Here is an 18,355-nt window from a genome sequence, read left to right as displayed (position 1 = left end):
AAAGGCCCGGCCTGGCCACTCGCTCTTACTGTCAACTATTTACACAGTAGGCTACAGTAGTAAATCAAAATTAAGGTTAGGTATAATTTAATCATTAGCATTAAAACATTTAAAATAAATCACGGCCAAGTTCAAAGCGTCAGAGAGGCCTCCATCGAGCAGAGCCAGAGAAGCAGCACAAGCATCTGACCCAGCTCACCTTTCTCCGGCTCTCAACGCTACGCTGCACCGCCAGCTACCGGCCGTCTGAGGAACTACATCCAGAGAAGGTCACCCATTCATGGGTTAGGAGCCCCCTCCAGCGGTCAGTGGATGTCATTACATACAATGTGTCTTCAGTAGGCTATAGACTGCATATAAAAAGGTCAGCCAACAAACACATGGGGGAGTGTTATGTAGGCGTAGATGAGTACATTTGTGTGTGAATATTATTCCTCATATCTTTCTTTGCTCTCCTGTTCATTTAGTTATTCATGATTTAATTTGATGTATTTATTCAGAGAGTTACAATTCACTTTAGGCCCTCAATGCTTAACAGGCCTTATAATTAATAAGAAATGTTTCCATATACTCTTTCTGCTTTGGGTGTTTATCCGTCGAGATCAGCCACTCTGCTTAAGAACATTTCTAATTCATTTCACCTTTATCATGTTTTTTTCTTACTTGGCATTTGGGGCTCTATGTATAAAATAAAATAAAGTTTTATATTTTAATTTAAAAGAATGACACAAGGGATGTCTTATACTGGGTGTAAGGTGTTAATGCGAAGTGCTCTTGAATACCACACTGAACATATTTATATATTTATTCATACAGAGTTTTAATCCATTGCCAAAAGTAGGCGAAATCATTCAAGAACAGGAAAAACAAACGGTTCGTCTGTCAACATCCAGTTTTATTTGATATTTCAAAACTTCCCTACGGATACACCATCATCACTAAAGACTGGTCAAAGGGTGTGGTATTAGTAGTTATGTTTACATTCAGTTGGCACAAATCACTGGGATTTACAAAACGGTTGTCGCATCACTGCTGCACTGTAACATAAAATATCACAAGATGATCTGTTGTCACATGCAAACACAGTAACATTGTCCGTGAGGGTTAAAACAATTTGCTTTTACAAATAATATGCAAAATGCTAATAAAATCACATATTTTACCAGAGTTTGCCGTTGTAGTGTTTATGTACCTTCTTCATTAAACCACTGTCAGGTTCTCAAAAAAAACATACAATTGTTTGGCATTTCATGATTGTCTGGGGGATATTTGTCAACTCTACCAATCATAGTGTATTTCATGTAGTAATTACCCAAGTACTCTGATCTAAAAGGCAGATCAGTAGGAAGAAAATAACATAACAATACTGTTCAATTATTCCAATGAAATCAGGGTACAACAAAACATTAAATGTAATTTAAAATTCTTCCTCCATTCCTAAAATAAGTCCTAGACTGGTTAAAATAAATTGGTCGAGTCTGTTAGGGAGCAAAGGACAAAACCCTGCAAGGCAGCTTATATGTTTTAGAAAAATCCCATACAAAAACTGGACCTGAAGTTAATAAATTCAGTCACAGAGGAACTTCCAACCAATCTGCTGCCTGTTTAAATATTTGTAGCTTCAAGACTGAAGCAAAGGCTAGAAAATGGAAGCAACCCTCAAAAGGGTTAGCAGAAGTAGCTCAGTCATAGTAAAAACTTTACTAATCTTCGCTAGGCACTTAGGAGTCAAAGTTCAGTTACTGTGTACTTTCTACTACGCAGCATTCCTCCAGTCTTCAGCTCAGAACATGTGCAGGTCATTGATATTCACTCAGCTCCACATCATTTCTGTAGGAGCAACGATAACAAATGAAAAGACTAAACTTACATCTACTGTTGTGCTCTCAACCCCAGTGCATCTTGATTTTCCACCGTTTGCTGATCAGCAAAATATCTGGACAAAAGAGGAAAACCATCACATCATCTGTGAGCAGACAGATAAGAGGTGGATGAAATGATGGTGGTGAGATAGAGGCATGTCAGGGGAGGATGGACTTTAATGAATGTTGGTGTAAGTTCAGTAGCCAACTTGATAGGAATGGACGTTGAGACACTTTTTGGTAACGACCAAAACATTTCCAGACCAGAACAGCGAGTGTCCACAACGAATACATACTCAATCTCATTCTCTTCACTTATTCTCTGTTCAGAATTTTAGACTAAAAATATCAAAAAGTCTAGCAAAAATGAAGGTATCACCATTTGCATTAGTAAATTAAAAATAATAACTACGACTGAATCGACCCGATTTCGGATAAGCGGTTGAAGATGAAGAGAATGATGATGAACTACGACTGAAATAATCACTGTATCATTGATCAATTTACCAAATGTATCAATTCAAATGTTGGTAGTCGGCCATTTGATTTTACAGTGACAAAATGTAACATTAGCCAATTAGAGATTCATTAATGCAAAACAGTTGCTTTATGAGCAAAACTTGATTATTATCCAAAAATATTAGATACGCCAAAATTAGATAGGTTAGCCCATCCCCCCCAAAACAATGTAAAGGATTTTGTTTATAGAGTTTCTTAGTTTTCTTTCTTTCTTTTTTTCTCACGCCCGTTTGGGAAATAACACTGCATTTGTTGGGGTGAAGGTGACACTTTGCTGCCCTTTGTTCCACTTGGCACTGCACCCAGCTGTTCACTCAGCTCAACCATCTTGCCTCGGTATGTCTGCTCTAAGTATAGATACTGTTATCACTCCCAAAGACTTGAAAGTTTGAATCACTGCAGAATCCGTCTCACATACGGTCAAATAAAAATAAAAAAAACTAGTCCAATTCTTCACAATAATCAACGTAAAACATTGATATGTGAGAACTTGATGAACATTTGCTTATGTGCTGAGGTAAATTACAATAGAGAGAATACTTACAATGTAACCAGTGATGCCTGTTTAAAGAAGTCAAACTATCTGAGATCTCTTCAAAAGCTGTGCGCATATTTCAAGTCGAGCTAGTTCATTAGCATTGCTACAGCTCTACAATGTGCTAAAAAAGAGAAATCCTTCTTTGTTGTGAAGTTATTTCTATGTCGTAATCTGAACTAGCGTCCTGCCAAGTTTGAAACAGAACACCCTGCAGCTGTGGACCCGACAGTGAATGGAAGAACAACATTTGAATACTGTTTATGTGACTGTCTGTGTGTCCATTACCAGTGACATAGCAGAGCCTAATAAATCAGCAACTATCACAGCTTGCAATGTTTTAAAATCCCAATGAATACAGTGAATCGAAAAAAACTAATTTTATGGACGCGCCACGGTTAATACTTCTTTTCTCGTCTTTTGGCACTGGCAAAAAATATAGCTCATCTGTCTGCTGTCTGCACTGCTGAACTAAAAATAAAAGTATGTCAATTAAATTTGTAGGAGCTCCACAAAAATACACTGGTCTCAGTGATTTCAATATATTCAATAGTTCAAACAAAGAACTTGCCAATAACGGAAGTAACATCACTGTTACCTCTGTGCTGGGAAAGATTTCTGCTATAAAGTCATAGGTTTGTGCTTTTATATACTAATATACTACTATACTACTTACATCATATAATCTGTCACTAGCTCAAATCCTAACCTTTGGTATAATCCCTTAAAACAAACTCACTCACAACAAAATAAATCTCAAGGGGGCATATTTTACTCTAATTAATCAAACACATTTTATAGTTGATGAGTGGCAACCAGAATTGCATTGGAAGGTGTCAGTTTTAAGCATGACACACAAGTATGTGTGAACTCTGAACTCTCCAGTCGACAATTACACTCACAGCCCTGCACAACCTGGAGTGGAGCATTCTGACTTGTGTGTACACGTATATAAAATCACCGAGCATATTGCACTTTGATGTACATGATAACAGTGTGTACAGGTACTCAGTACCGTCCAACCAATCTCATGCCTACAGGAGCTGCGCTTCCTCCTGTTGCACACATATAAAGCGAGAGAATACGTTAGTTCATATTACCCGCGCATCCTGAGCCAGTGTGCGTTTGCAAGACACACTCGTCACTCTCTCACTCCCTTGGTTTCTCTTCACAGGGTGTAAGGGGGATCTCTCCATATCCCATTTCCCTCCCTGTGTCTGGCTTCTATCTAGGTGTGTAGCCCATCTGATGCAACTTCCTCAGGAGAATCTGAGTCAGGTCAAAGGTGGTGAAGCTGATCCCCACCGCAATGGGCCCCTTGACCCAGTTCATGCTGAGCCCTTTGTAGAGTCCACGGATCAGGCCCTCCTCAGACACAATCTCCCTCATGGTGCCCAGGATGGTGCTGTACGTGTGGCCCGTGACCCCCGCTGTCTGCATGCGCCGTCGCACCACATCCAGAGGGTAAGATGCCGACTGGCCAATCAGACCAGCACAAGCTCCAAACGCCAGACGCTCGTAGGAGTAGGGCTGCGGGCGCCCACTGCGCTCTATGGGAGAGAAGTGTAAAGTAAACAGGTTTAACATATGCAACAAAAACCTAAGGTGTGAAGGTTATAGGTAAATACGCAGACAAACACAGACTTGGCAGTGCATTACCTAAATGTACTTTCTTCAGTGTCTCATAGGTAAAGAAGCTGAGACCAGCATAGGGCATGACACCCAGTATGGTGGGAGCAAAGCCTCGATACAACGTCTTCAGGCCCTCTTCTCTGGATATCCGCACAAACACATGCATAATGTTGCTGTACCTAAACAGCAGAGGCAACATGAACATGTGTTAGTTTGCTACAGTGCTATTGTCAGTGGGAATATGGTGTTAAACTACCCAGTGAGGTCTGTGTGTAAGCAGCTGAAGACAACTTTACATTTCCTTTGGCGTTACAGCCATCCTAGCTCGCACCATGTCCAAAGGATAGGTCAGCATGGCTGCCGTGATACCAGCCAGAGACCCCGCCAGTAACCTTGGAAATGGAGGTAGGACGCTGGAACAAAGAGAAGACCACATGTATTCCTATCAGTCTTGCACTTTTTTTTAAATAAATCTACATGACAAAGAAAAAATCTTGAATGAGTTTATAAAAGTCTATTCATGTGCCAACAGACTTGAGTAGTAGGTCTCCTAGTATCATCTAACACTTACCTCCCCTGAAAGCCGTAGTATCCTCCCAGCAGCTCCTTGTACTCCTCGTGAGCACAGAACTGGATGGCAGCGTATGGGATGACTCGCACCATGGTGGCAGAGTTCCCCCTCCATAGACTGAAGAAGCCATCTTTCAGGTAGGTGCGGTAGATCAACCTGTAGGCCTCCTGGAATCCAGTGTGTACTCATTAAACCACACACACACATGCTCAGTTTGTATTGGTGAAGATGTAGTTGTGTTAAACCGGTTCCTGTGTAAACTAGTATTTGAATATAGCTTAAACAAGCAATTTGACCAAGAATCTGACAGTTAATATGTGATCAAACGAACCTTGGCAGAGAATCTTTTTGAGGACACTGAAAAACAAAACACATATGGAATTCATATAACATGTATGTACTGTGCTGCTCCTAAGTCATCGCATTAATTCGTTTTAGATTTTTTTTCGATGGCATCTATGGGAGTCATTTCTAAGCTAAAAACAGTTGCCACTTGTAGGTCAGCAGAGCATCGGACTTACCTTGGAAGATGATTTTCGTCCTGTCCAATGGGGCGACAGCTGTCTTGGCCACAGCTCCTGCTAAAGCTCCGGAGAAGAGCGATTTGAAAACAGACCGAGTGGGCTTCAGGTCCTGCACAGCGATGGAGGAATCACATTTATAGTCACAAACAAGAACAGAGTGATTCCTGTAAAAACGGCGTCCCTGCGTGAACCAAGTTATGTTTGTAAAGGTGTTGATCATTAAACTGGGGTTATATAAGGATGCCATGTGACTAACCAAGTCACAGGAATGGGACCAGATGTCCCTGAAAGAAGAGGCAATGAAGCTATTAAGCTTAGCTCAGTTCATCTCTTTCACACACAATAAGGCAGAGCCACTAGGAGAGACTAGACTAAACTCAGCGCAACTGAGTTTACTTCAAATAAAGATTGTACACAGATAAAAAACAGACACTGAAAAAGCATCAGGATGCTGTCTGCGATTCTACTTTTGAAGATTACTGGACAATGAAACATATTTTCTTCATATTAAATAATAATTCAGCTATTGCCCACTTTGTGTGTCAAGTTCCCTTGACAAGAACTAAACACACACACATTAAAAAGAACATGGTAGGTTAAACATAACATAAAATAAAAAGGAAAGAAAAGCTAAGGAAATCTTTAAAATAAGTGATACACGTATACTTGAGTGACTTTGCATTCTGTTTGACATTGCAAGTGACGTATAAATGTTTTAAAGATTTTCTTTCAGATAATTGAACCAAACTAGAAAAACACAACGAAAGCTATGATGTCCCAGGAGTTGTTCCAGTATTCACTGTCAATTGAGCAGCGTTTGGACCATTCTGGTTTGATTTTTGAGTCGAAGGATGGATCAGGTCTATAGAGCTACACCCACCTCTGTCTGACTGGGGGAAGCCAGTGGCAGCACTTCGGCCTGTGCGAGTGATGCCTGTTGTTCCTGGACTCCACTCCCCATTCCCGAGGACTGCGCACGGCCGTCTCTGATGAGCCGCTCATCAATTCAACCACAGGCTGGAGGCAGCGACACCAGGCGCAGACAGCTACGGAGGAGCAGGAGAGAGGTCACTTCAGATACTCGGAGGTCACTTGTAGGTTCAAATTTAGTCTAAATATAAAACAACTGACAAGAGATCTGATGGCACAGCTTATAATCTTCTTGCTCTGACTATGAGGAATTTTCATTCAAACCCTGAGCGAATTAGGATAGCTTGATTTTACATTTAGGAGTATAGCTTCATCATGTAGAAAAAGGAGAAGCAAAGAATTCAAGAGTATTCCCGTGAGAACCTGTCTATTCTAGTTGTAGCCATGTCCTTGTGGCAGCATGGCAGAGGGTGTTTATCTTTAAATACACCCCACACTTCTAATAAACATTTATCTGGAGAATAATCCAGTTACCTTTAACCAACTGCCACACCTTTGAGGGCTATATAAAGACACACCCTAAAGACATCTCTCGAAGGAATGAGGACTTGTAAGTGAAAGGTGACAGTCTGAGAAAAGCTTAACCAGAACAGCACCGAAGGCCCTTCCTTGTTAACATACCAGCTAATAGGGTTGCTACTTTGCACCATAAAGACATTCTTGACTTATCACTCACTACCTCCACAAACAAGGACGTCTGCATGTTTTTACATGGGCTAATCATTTTACGGGACAAATCACAGATTCTCACAACCTTCAACCCCATGGCTCGATTATTAAAAACTGCACACTTCACAGCTACACATATTGCTCAAACCAACTCGACTCTAAAAGCACAGTCACAGTTCCAAATATGACAAATATGCCGACTGATTTCCCTTATTGTTCATCTTTTTTTTTTTAATCATAAACCGTTCCAGGGATGATTATTCCCTATTATTGAGTTTATAATATAGTTAACATGGCTGTTTCTGCTGTAGTTAAATATAAAATATAGTAGTATCCTATTCTAAATGTCTTCATTTTTGGATATTTAAATAAATTCATTTTAATCTTTAATGATTCCATCTTTGTCTGTGGTAGCTTACCCCAGGGTCTCCTGGTGTGGTTTAAACAATGTCTTTTCACAGCCCATTTATACAGTTTCTTTCATCTTTTTGTCAGGTAATTCAATTCCAAAGTGCTCAGCAATTTTTAACAGTTAACCCCTGGTGAACTTTGCTTAAAATATCCTGAGAGGGAGACTGAATAACTAGACTCTAGCCAAGAGGCCATATTTCAATAGCACTGGAAACAGCAATAATTACTAAAACCTAGTTGCACAGTGCTCCACAATGGAGTCACAAAGCTCAACTCTGGTGTACAGCTACTGCCGAGACGTACTCCCAAAACCCAGAAAGATAAAAACATATAGGCAGCCACTCACAGCAACACACAGACATGAACTCACTGAACCTTTAGCTCTACCCGCTTTCACTGCTACATCAAAGGTCACAAGTTCAGTGGTTCTTTAAGTAGTTTTTGTTCAAATCTCCTCACAGTCTGCTACCTGTCTGGGTGTCTATGGGACTGTGGAGGATTGTGAGGAAATATTCAATGATTTTGACAAAAAGTGATTGAAAAGTGTGTGAAAATTAGCATTCTCCGGAACACACACAGAAACACAGACAAACCAGGAGAACCACAGAGATGAATTTGGGTGGTTTTTTTCTAGTCTTATGGGGGTTGGTTATTTCATTGAGGACCAATGCGTAACAGTGTTTTGGAAAGCCAATTGAAATATGGCTTCTTTATCAGAGTAGTATATTTGGTTACTTTCTCTGAATCTTTTTGCACAGTGATTGAACGAAATATCAGTTGTTACGTTGCTGAGCACTTTGGAATTTAAGAACGTGAAAGAAGCTGTAAAAAAAAAGAGAGCAGTGAAAGGACATGAAATAAAACACTCCGGGAGACAATGGGGCAGCTGAGAGAGAAAGACAGGCTGGACTGGACAGCTTTATAGGCCAGTGTCAGCTCATCAGTTCAGGCGCTTTCAACATATCAGAACTATAACCGCTTATTTATTATATCAGTCAGATATCAGTAGTGGATTGCATTGCAGCTATATTGGAGCCGATACCGGCATTGGATCAGAACCATCCCTAATTGAAATTGACGGAATTGTCACAGTCAAGTTTATTTTTTTTTTAAATTACTCAATAATGTTTTAGGAGTTGCAGCAGCACTAGACTGGATTATTCCAATGCATGGTACAGCAACAGTGCAGCCAGTATGGCATCTTTACTTTTAAAAACTTCACCAAATATGAACTTGATCCAGATTGAAGACAAGGACCATGACTAACCGTTAAAAATTATTTATCAAATAATCATAGACAAAGAAAAGAGTTGGGATCATCAGATCAAAATGAGTTTAGCAATCCAAGAAGGAGAGAGATAGAGTTAGGGAAAGACATGGGACAAGAGAGCAAACAGAGGGTCTGATGAAAGACTGGGTGGTCATGGGAAACTAGTATTGGCATCAGGAGCTTTTTCAAGCCAGATCCTCAAATGAGCACTTAACCCCTTAAGCGTCCCCTGTACACTCCTACCCAACTCCTTCCCCATGCGTGTCATTTAACACTCCCAATTGTTCCTTACTGCTTGCTAAGTCTGTTTACTGTATCTCCCCTTGTCATCCATGATCCAATACACTGTTATCATCCATGCTACACACACACTAGAGAGCTCTTCCAGCTGATACACAGACCAATTGTTTATTAAATACGTTAGATTGAGCATGAAGGTGTCACCTTGTCCTCCTCCATGTTTTGTTGCATTAGGGAATAGACTTTGTATTAACATCATACTATTCAATATGTTACTTGCTACTTAATTGGCATGATGTAGTATTATTTATGCTGTAGGTGCTAATGCTGACACAGAGGCAGACGTTCATTCATTGAACAACCTCAATGCTTCTCCTTCTTTCTCACTGGTCGGTGCACCCACCGGTCGTGTCGTAACTTGTGTACTAAACAAAATAGAGCCATCTTTTGCAGTCAGCTAACACAGTCACTAGTTACAAACAATACATTGGTCTCACCTATCAAGTGTCCCACCGGCTGATATTCCTCACTCGGTGTGTTGTCTCACGTCGCTGGCAGGTTGCTCTGGAGCTGTTTCAAAATTCTGTCAGCCAAGTAGCAGGTTAAGTAAGGTAAGCTAGCTGTTAGCTTAACGCTACATTTACCTTAATGTTACTCTCGTCGACAGCGTTGTTGAAATATTAACAGTACAACTGGGGCTTGATAAACTATGTCTCCCGGAGTTGAAGACACTGTCTACCACGCATTTCTTAAATTCACGAGCACTGCCGTGACTTTATGTGTCTGGCATCGTCCATGCTGTTATATTTTTGCCGTTACTACTCCTGTCAGCGACCCGAGGCAGTTAACGTTAGCTTGACCACAGTGAGGGTTTGACAAGGACGAGCATTGGGTGCATTGTGGGAAATGAAGTCTGAGTGAGGAGGGGCCCGTTTGGATAGGTCGGTTAGAGGGGCGTGAGCAGGACACACATTTGGCAAAGAGTGGTACTTTGGTTTTCTACGGATTTTTTTTCTTGTACGTGAAGTAGCTTACACTGGAGTATCTTCATCCTCAGTCTCACCCGTCCTAACCTTATACAGTGACAGTCTGGTCTCACCCAAACAGTGTATCATGATAACTGCACACAGACGCACAGCAAGATAAAGCTGAAGCATCACAGTGAGCTTTATCATATTAACACAGAATGTACAGAGTGGTATTAGTGGTAGTTCTAAAATATCAAAGGTGTCAGTTTCAGACTGTAATAACATACATAAACTAAAAAATACATTTTAAAAAAAAAGTACAAGGCTATAAGTCCCAAAAATGTGCAGTTAAAGCATGGCAGCAAATACATTTATATTCACCCATGGCACAGAAAAACTATTTTACATACATTTGTAACAAATAGAAAATCTGTCCACAATATAAGCATAGAGAGTAAGCAAAACTTTTACAACTTGACAAAAAAAAAAAAAAAAAAAGAAGTGGTTGTTTACACTGCTCGCGAGCCTTTTCTACAACACCAACAACTATTCTGTACAAGTCTATGTCTTGCTTAAGCTATGTAGCTATGTGCGTTCTTGAGTGAGGCTCTCCTCTACATTCAGTAGGAGAGGCTTCCGTGTTCGCCGGTCCACAGCTCGCGGAGCTCCACCTGGCAGCCCAGGTCTCTGAGTGCTGCTTTGCCCACATCGGCAATGTATTGATGGGTCAGCAGCGCCTGGGCTATCAGGGCCTCAGCTCCCATGTCCAGGATTGGTTGGCTGTACTGAGGCATACGTGCAACCAGGTTTCTCATCAGCATACACGCCTGATTCTGTTTATAAAAGAAAGAAAGTAGGGGAATAGAGTGGTCAGCGTCACAGAGCCTCTTTTTCTTTCAAGTACGCCTTATTAACTACAAATGACCTCATACCTGCACATTGAGCGAATTGGTATGTGTCTTCATGGCCTGCACAGCTGCCAATGCACCACCATTCTCCATGATGACTTGGCAGTTTTCGGGTTTACGCAAAGCGAGGACAGAGAGGCACCCACAGCCCTGCTCACACACCTACAGTACAATGTCAAGTCAACATAATCTTAGGATATTTTAAATGTATCTTAAATAAAATACAAATCCAACAGAACACAATGTTTATACTAAATTTGTGGTAAATGTTAGAAACCGATCCACAGTCAACCAGGTTTGACTTTTAACTCACAGCAGCGTTGTTCATGTGTCTGTTCATGGCAATGACAATGTACTGGACTCCACCAGCATTAACCACGGCATCTTTCACGTCGTCGTTTCCTGCTAAGGCTCTTAAAGCGCTGAGGACCTGCCGAACCAACTCCTGCAAGAAGAAAAAAACTTTGAGCGAGCAGAAAAATGATGGAAGTTGAATCTTGAAACTGTTTGTATTGGAATCCCCTTCTCTTGAAGTATTTACCGCTGTCTCATAGCTGTCTGCGAGCAGCGTCATCATGAGTTTCAATCCTCCCAGATCGCAGATGTCTTGACAGAACTCGTTCCTCACCGCCAGACGGGACAACGTTGCACAAAGCTCGCTCAGAACAGAAGTATCCTCGAAGTGAGCTGTGAGGGAGAAACGCAAGAAATTAATGAACTACATGAATTAAAAATTAGAACGTTGCACCCAGACATAACCCAGTGATAAGATGGCCTTACTTTTCGCAGCCTGAATTAAAACCTTCAGTCCTTTGTGCTCCAGAACAATACTCTTGGCGTGCTCGTGAGCATTCCCAAACGTAGCTCTGATGTCGTCGTCGTAGCACATGACCCTGAGAGCTGCAGAGGCCTCCTTGACCAGCGCGGCACTTTCACTGTGTTGTGTGACGGCACCGGTCAGCAGAGGCAGGACGCCGCCTTTCACCAGATCCTGTCTGTTCTGTTCATGTTTCAAACAGCAGTGACGGACAGTGCGCACGGCCACGCACGTCACAGAAGGATCCTCCCGGTGCTTCTTAAGGACGTCCAAAAATAACTGCTTTCCCTCTGCCTCCAACAGGTCAGGCTGTCCATTGGTCAGTGCAGCCAGAGCAGACAGGGCGTTCACCAGTGCTTCCGGCTCCTCCACACTCTTCTTGCAGTGAGAGAGGATAACGGGGTAGGCGTCCTTTTGGGCAGCCAGGAACCTCTGGGCAAATCCAACTAAGCAATGCTCCGTGAAGCGTTTCATGTCTGCTTCCACTTCCGTAACGCTGGCAGAGTTATCCCCAATTCGAAGGGAATCCAAAGCCTGTGGGTGAAATTTTAAAAATAAATAGGTGAGATTTGAGTACATCTGCAATAATCACATCCTTTTCACCAAATAAGTCAAGTTTTACCTGTAAGACCTCATGTGTTGACTCTTCTGGTGTGTCTTCAGATGATACAGCTGCTACAGCTTTGACTATACAAGTAAGGTCCACACCTGCATCCACACATAAGATTAAGAGTTAATGCATTGATACAGCGCTAAATATGAAGTACATACCGAAAGGATTAAAGATAAATACCTATTATTTACTATCTATGATAAATACAGGTGAAACTACTGACAACTCAAGAATGTACTGTCAGTAAGCATGCATTTGTGAGAGTAAGTGGATCATTATTCAAGACAGAAGGCTCCAGGTTACTATGGAATGAATAAAAATTGACCGACTACTTTAAAGTGGAGGAAACCTACAGAGATATTTCATATGACACATTGTCAGGCCACATAGCGTTATCAAAAGTTTAAATGAGATAGCTATTGTCATTTTGGAATAAGAGAACATTTAAAAAAAAATAACATTGCCAAAAGAGATTTCCTCAAATGGAAAGAGACACATTTCCAGACCATTTATCCAAAATGGACTCATCCTCTCAGGCATCATGACTTCAATGAGATGTGTCAGGAGACCATTCCTCTGCCATAATAAAATACTTAGTAGGTTTTAGTGACTGAAGCATTCGCAGTTCGGTCATAACTGATGTCCCTCCCTTTTGAAGTGCAAAGCATACATAGCTATAGGGCAGGCCCCTACACATTTTTGGCATTTGATATGTTTCCCCTGTTTTGGCATCTGTATATAAAGATCATAACTAAACGTAATCAACATACAAACTCACCATCATCATCAAACAACAAAGCTGTTAGCCTACGTTTAATGAGTAGAAGCCGTTGTGCTTTTTCTGGCAACGTTACCTTGGGACTCAAACTGCTCCACAGCCTCCCTCAGAGCCTCCTCAGACGCCATCTCAAACTCCTCCATGTTCTCCCTGACTGCAGCATCAAAGGTCTCCTGTGTGATCCTCCGCTTCGCCATTTCCAACGCGTTGATCCCTCCGCTCTGATGAAATGATGAAGTGTATCAAAAGATGATATTCAACCGCGCTGATGTAGTTTTATCCTTGACAGACAGTAATAGCTATTGTTAGCTGATATATGAACTGTGTCTGCTCTTGCTGTCAAAGCTACAGCTAGTCCTAAATAACGTTGTTGATCTGTAGGATTTTTAAAACTTAATAAAAATATCGTCTTGTGAGATATAAGTCAAGTCAATTAACTGTCACCACCGCCCAGCGACAGACAGCCTGCTCTACTGTCACGAATGAACGGAGCACCTCTGTTGATTTACGCACTTTCGTAGTCGGCTATTCAGCTCCTAGCAAGCGTCAAGCGAGCGCGGGGCGTGAATTGTGCGTAACAAGTTTGGTGAATACCAACTTCCGCAAAATGTCCCGCTCATATTTATTCTCGGTTGGGGACACAAACTGCAACATATTAGTTCCACTATGAGACTATTTTACCAGCAGACGAAGATTTTCTTCACATGTGTAAGAAAAAATACAAATGCAGTAGCTAGCTTGTATTTCATATCAAGGAAAGGGAAACGCTACATGAGGATATATTCGGACACGAAAGAGCATTTACCAGAGGGAGTTTTAGTTTGACAACTGCACCCTAACAATAAAGCAGGCCTTTTAGTCATTGCATATCCCCGTGGTGAAATCCCATGACCCTGAAAAAGTAGAGGAAGGTATAAATATTTTTATTTTCATGTCACTAAAATAACCTCAATTACACAAAAATAATGTTTTGTTTCTTACAAAACATTTCTTCTTGTGGTTCCACTTGGAAAGAAATACCGGATGTTGTCGTTCCTTTGGTTGGCTGAGCGCTAACATTCAATTCACGCAAATGACTGAGGTGCTATGAGGGCTTCTTCATGTCAAAATGCATGCTCAGTTTGATGCTGACACTTATACCTTTCTCTTCTTCACAGGGTTTTTTATGACAGCAGGAATCCTTTTCTGTGTATGAAAATTGCATACAAACTAATACAAGGTATGTAACCTCAGCATCAGTGCATCTATTTCAAATTATAGCCTATGTTTTATAAAGAGGTTATGGATTTATCTTGCCACTTAATTAGCTGATAATGGGACAATAACAGTTTGAAGATGTGAAGTTTGAGGGAGTATTCTATCAGAGTTCTACTGTCAACAGGTAGGTGCATGCATCTCCAGCATCTTGTCACCCTGTAATAACAATATAATGTAATAAGTTGAGGTTTCATCACATTTTAATTACACATGAGGCTATCATTTTAGGGCATAAAATTATTTTTGTCCCTGATATTGTTTGGTTGTTTTCCTGTTATGGTAAGTCATCTATTGGCATTCTATTTCCAAGGACTTGGTGGACCTGCTGGCACTGCAGACTGCTTTTTCAGCTAGCAGTAAGAACAAATGACATGTCTTAGGAACAGGAGTTCATTTCACATGTTCATGTATTGTGATTTTGTCTCTGGTGTCTGCCTGTGATCTCCTGGGAGTCGGAGAATAGTATGCAAGAGTCATGGCCTTGGAGTACACAAGGTAAACAGATAATTTTTTATGTTCAAAAACACTGTGACTGTGAGATTGGTCTGTGTTTAAATGTTTATTATCTCACATACGTTTGTTGTTATTTTCTCTCCGTGCAGAGCTGTGTATTTACTAAGTAAATGAATGGTACGCTGTTAATCCTTCTCTGCACGTTATAGATTTTTTTTTAATATAATATGTGCAGCTTGCTTGCCATGCAAAGCTGTAACCTGTGTTTGCGGCTCTACACCTGATGCTGATGGAGTGGAAGTTTACATTAGATCAGTATTCACTGCCATCTTTAATGAGCAGATCTGGATGAAGCAAGATGAAACACCATGGACGCCCACGTAGCGGCTCAAATGCACCAGAACTTTTTCCCAGTAGCTCCTGCAGGACCACATCGCAGCCTGCAGCCTCCCCAAACACAACCTCATCAGTTAAGCGCCACATCAATCAGTTCACCTGTAAACAAGAGGTCAGATTCTCCACAGGGAATTTTAATAATCTATGGATTTCTCCCACTCATTGAGCCCATATTATGTTACAAAAAAGGTGACTCAGTCTGGACACTGCACTCCAGTCGACTTGCTCAGTTTACCTGTTTTTTACGTTTTTACTATTTCACTCTCACTGTGGTGTATGGCTTGATGGTTTTTTGTCCCCCCAAGAGAAAATTCAAGGCAGCACTGCCTGGAAGGCCGTTTCACCCTAACCCTTACCAGCGCTGCCTTGAAGGCTCCGTTGGGGGGACAAAACACCAAACACCGTGGTATATGTGTTAATATGATGTGCACATTTTGCATGGAGTGAGGAGAAAATAGTAATAATAAGATCCACGGATACCAGTTTGCACAAATTCATGTTTTTATATATTCCATGTAAAAATATTTGGAGTAAGTTTTACTTTTTTCTACCCACACTGTATTACTAGTTTATTCCAGATGATGGCGGTATACATCTGTATTTAAATAACTTCTTTATTCAATGATGATTTTCATTATACCAGATGTAATTGTTATTTACCCACTAATGTTGATTAACATTGGATATATAATAAAATAACCGGTGTAGACTCCTGGTTTTGCTAGTATGTTTTATCTGGTATAGAAAATAATTACTGCAATACTAGTCTCGCACAGCCATACCAAACTACAACTAGCCGTAACTATAATAGCCTACATAATGGATTTCACTTATTGTATTGGCTTTTTACAGTAAATGTTTTGAATTGCATTTTCCCCCATTGTCATTTGGCCTGCTTACCACATCAAACACTCTTTTCTAAACTACAATATATTCATTATTCTTACAGCGCAAGCCTTTAAAACTGTGTGCTGCAGTGCTGTTTGATGTGAATATTGAAAGACGCCACATATACATTTAAACAACTGAGCATGTGTATCACATGAGACAACAGAGAGTCGAAGTGAAGTAGTAGGTGGTCTGGATAACGGTAACAGTTTCGGAATTAAATAGAGTGCTTACTTGGAAGAAGCACACCAGAGCTTTGGCCTTTCTTTTTTACCCATTTAGTAATAATAAAAATAAATAAAAATTACAAAAGAAAATCCTGCACTTTACATCACAGCCAACCATTCCAAAAACTGTTTCTGTTTTTGAAAATCTGTGAACAGACTTGATAATTTGCTTAGGGTGGCACTGCGAAGTCTGCATTCATTTATGTCAAAGTTGCTTAATTGTCTTTGGATAATGCAGTACAGATGTTTTATATCCCACCTGCATGCACCCTGCATTACCACATAATGCATTACCACATAGCGATGGATTGTGCAACTCAGTCATGAATAATTTTAGTTTGTGTTTATTTGTATGGTAACCAGATATGAATGGCAACCAATTAGTGTTTTTTACAGTAGAAAAAAGAGAATAAATCTGTAACCTGCATTATAGCATTCATTAAAAAAGAGGTTCATTTTACCTGAAGAGGTCAAATGAACACTTAACTTCACTCTTTAAGGCTCAACATGAGAGTTTATCTTGAAATCAAATTTTGAAAGAGAGCAATTTTCAACCTCAACATTTTAATTAAAGCCTTTCTCTTTTAACAGCTTTACATGCGTCAAACTTAAGTCCACAGTTGTCAATAACAGGTCTAAAAGATAACTTAATGTATTAACCATCTGCTGTTTTCGTAAATTCCATGATTTTACCTAAACTTCTGGATGTAGTGGTTGATATGCACTCTGCCTGGCAGGGTCTGTACTATTGATATTTGACCAAAGACTGTTTCCTCAAGAAATACAAAATTTGAAAACACAGAATCCACTGTGTTTTTGCTATTCAATAATGTCAGTAGAGTGAGCAAGTCTTAAAAGGTAAAATTTTTTATGACATGCGCTCGATTGCAGATCAAAAGGCACCATGTTTCTAACTGTCTGGGAGATTGTTCCAAGCTTATATAAAAGAAAGAAAAAAAATCAGCTAGGTAAATGTATTCCATTACACACACACACGAAACAGTCTTCATTTCATTGGACTTTGTTGAGGCAAAGTTGTTTAAGAAAATAAATTAGCCTATAGCTGCAGTAGGCTATAATAGGTTACCCTACATTTGCTAGTTTGCTGAATCTCAGTCGTAGAATTTTACATTTCAACAAACTAGGCCTATTAATAGGCTATTGCATTACTTGCCCTATCATAAACTATATTATATAGGCCTATATACAATCAATTATTTTAAAAAACGTCCAATAATATTATGGCCAATAGGAACCCGAAAAAAATAAAATAAAAAAAGTCTACTCTATATTTTAAAAACAGCATTGAGAAACGATAAATATGCGCACTATGTTGCAACCCTGTCTCATCAAAATTACGTTCCCAGAGGACTATTGGACAAAACAATTTGCTTTAGGCTAATATAAAATTGGCGTGACGTAAATATTAACTTCAAAAAACATCGATCTGTGAAATTATTTCCCTAGTGTGAACCATGTACTGAACATGAGATGCAGCCGCATGCAGCCCATTTAACACCTCGTTATTCAATGTGTGGGAGATCCCCTCCCAGAACTACACAGCTCATGCAGCCTACTTTTCTTTTCTCTTTTTTTAAAGAACATGACCCGATAACATTGTAATAGTTTCTGTCTGCAAACTATACCTCCACCACGCAAGGAAAGATGGTAAGTGAGAAGTGAAAAGTTTTGGGACCTCTAGGTGTCTTGGACGCATCTGAAAAAGGAGACATTTCCTGCTAAATAGTGCGCCCGTCTTATCGTGACTGCAGCAGCTACTTCCTGCATTGTTACAGTACTTTATGATGATTAAGTTGAAGCTGTCATGTTGTAACCTAACAGGCGGCCATTAGGGTCTGCTTCACGCGGAGAGAGGAGAGGGAGGTT

General features: G+C 40.4%; 2 protein-coding genes across 2 annotated transcripts; both read right to left on the bottom strand.

The window, feature by feature from the left end:
- Nucleotides 1–893: 893 nt before the first annotated feature.
- On the bottom strand, nt 894–10,161 carry slc25a42 (solute carrier family 25 member 42). Its single transcript, XM_080034344.1, has 8 exons — nt 9,661–10,161; nt 6,524–6,689; nt 5,641–5,752; nt 5,451–5,476; nt 5,120–5,286; nt 4,845–4,961; nt 4,576–4,727; nt 894–4,466 (listed from the first exon to the last, which is right to left on the bottom strand). Exons 2-8 carry the CDS (start codon nt 6,602–6,604, stop codon nt 4,141–4,143), a joined length of 981 nt encoding a protein of 326 aa, XP_079890470.1. The 5' UTR covers nt 6,605–6,689; nt 9,661–10,161; the 3' UTR covers nt 894–4,140.
- Nucleotides 10,162–10,235: 74 nt separating this feature from the next.
- armc6 (armadillo repeat containing 6) lies at nt 10,236–13,475 on the bottom strand. The gene is made up of 7 exons (XM_080034345.1): nt 13,324–13,475; nt 12,479–12,564; nt 11,820–12,390; nt 11,581–11,726; nt 11,353–11,484; nt 11,064–11,201; nt 10,236–10,964 (listed from the first exon to the last, which is right to left on the bottom strand). The coding sequence occupies exons 1-7, from the start codon at nt 13,442–13,444 to the stop codon at nt 10,752–10,754; spliced, it is 1,407 nt and encodes a 468-aa protein (XP_079890471.1). The 5' UTR covers nt 13,445–13,475; the 3' UTR covers nt 10,236–10,751.
- Between the last annotated feature and the right edge of the window lie 4,880 nt (nt 13,476–18,355).

This window comes from Ammodytes marinus, assembly GCF_949987685.1.
Source record: "Ammodytes marinus genome assembly, chromosome: 9".
NCBI classification, from domain to species: Eukaryota; Metazoa; Chordata; class Actinopteri; order Uranoscopiformes; family Ammodytidae; genus Ammodytes; species Ammodytes marinus.
This window is presented reverse-complemented; position numbering and strand designations above follow the sequence as displayed.

Bases quoted from the DNA above. Each gene is read 5' to 3' on its own strand.
- slc25a42 (XM_080034344.1), bottom strand. From the start codon at position 6,604: ATGGGGAGTGGAGTCCAGGAACAACAGGCATCACTCGCACAGGCCGAA. The intron at 5,477-5,640 runs GTAAGTCCGATG...TTTGTTTTTCAG, and splicing joins GACGAAAATCATCTTCCAAG to TGTCCTCAAAAAGATTCTCT. The intron at 4,467-4,575 runs GTAATGCACTGC...TCTCTCCCATAG, and splicing joins ACTGAAGAAAGTACATTTAG to AGCGCAGTGGGCGCCCGCAG.
- armc6 (XM_080034345.1), bottom strand. From the start codon at position 13,444: ATGGCGAAGCGGAGGATCACACAGGAGACCTTTGATGCTGCAGTCAGG. The intron at 11,485-11,580 runs GTAAATACTTCA...TTCTTCTTGCAG, and splicing joins CAGACAGCTATGAGACAGCG to GAGTTGGTTCGGCAGGTCCT. The intron at 10,965-11,063 runs GTATGAGGTCAT...TTTTATAAACAG, and splicing joins CCAATTCGCTCAATGTGCAG to AATCAGGCGTGTATGCTGAT.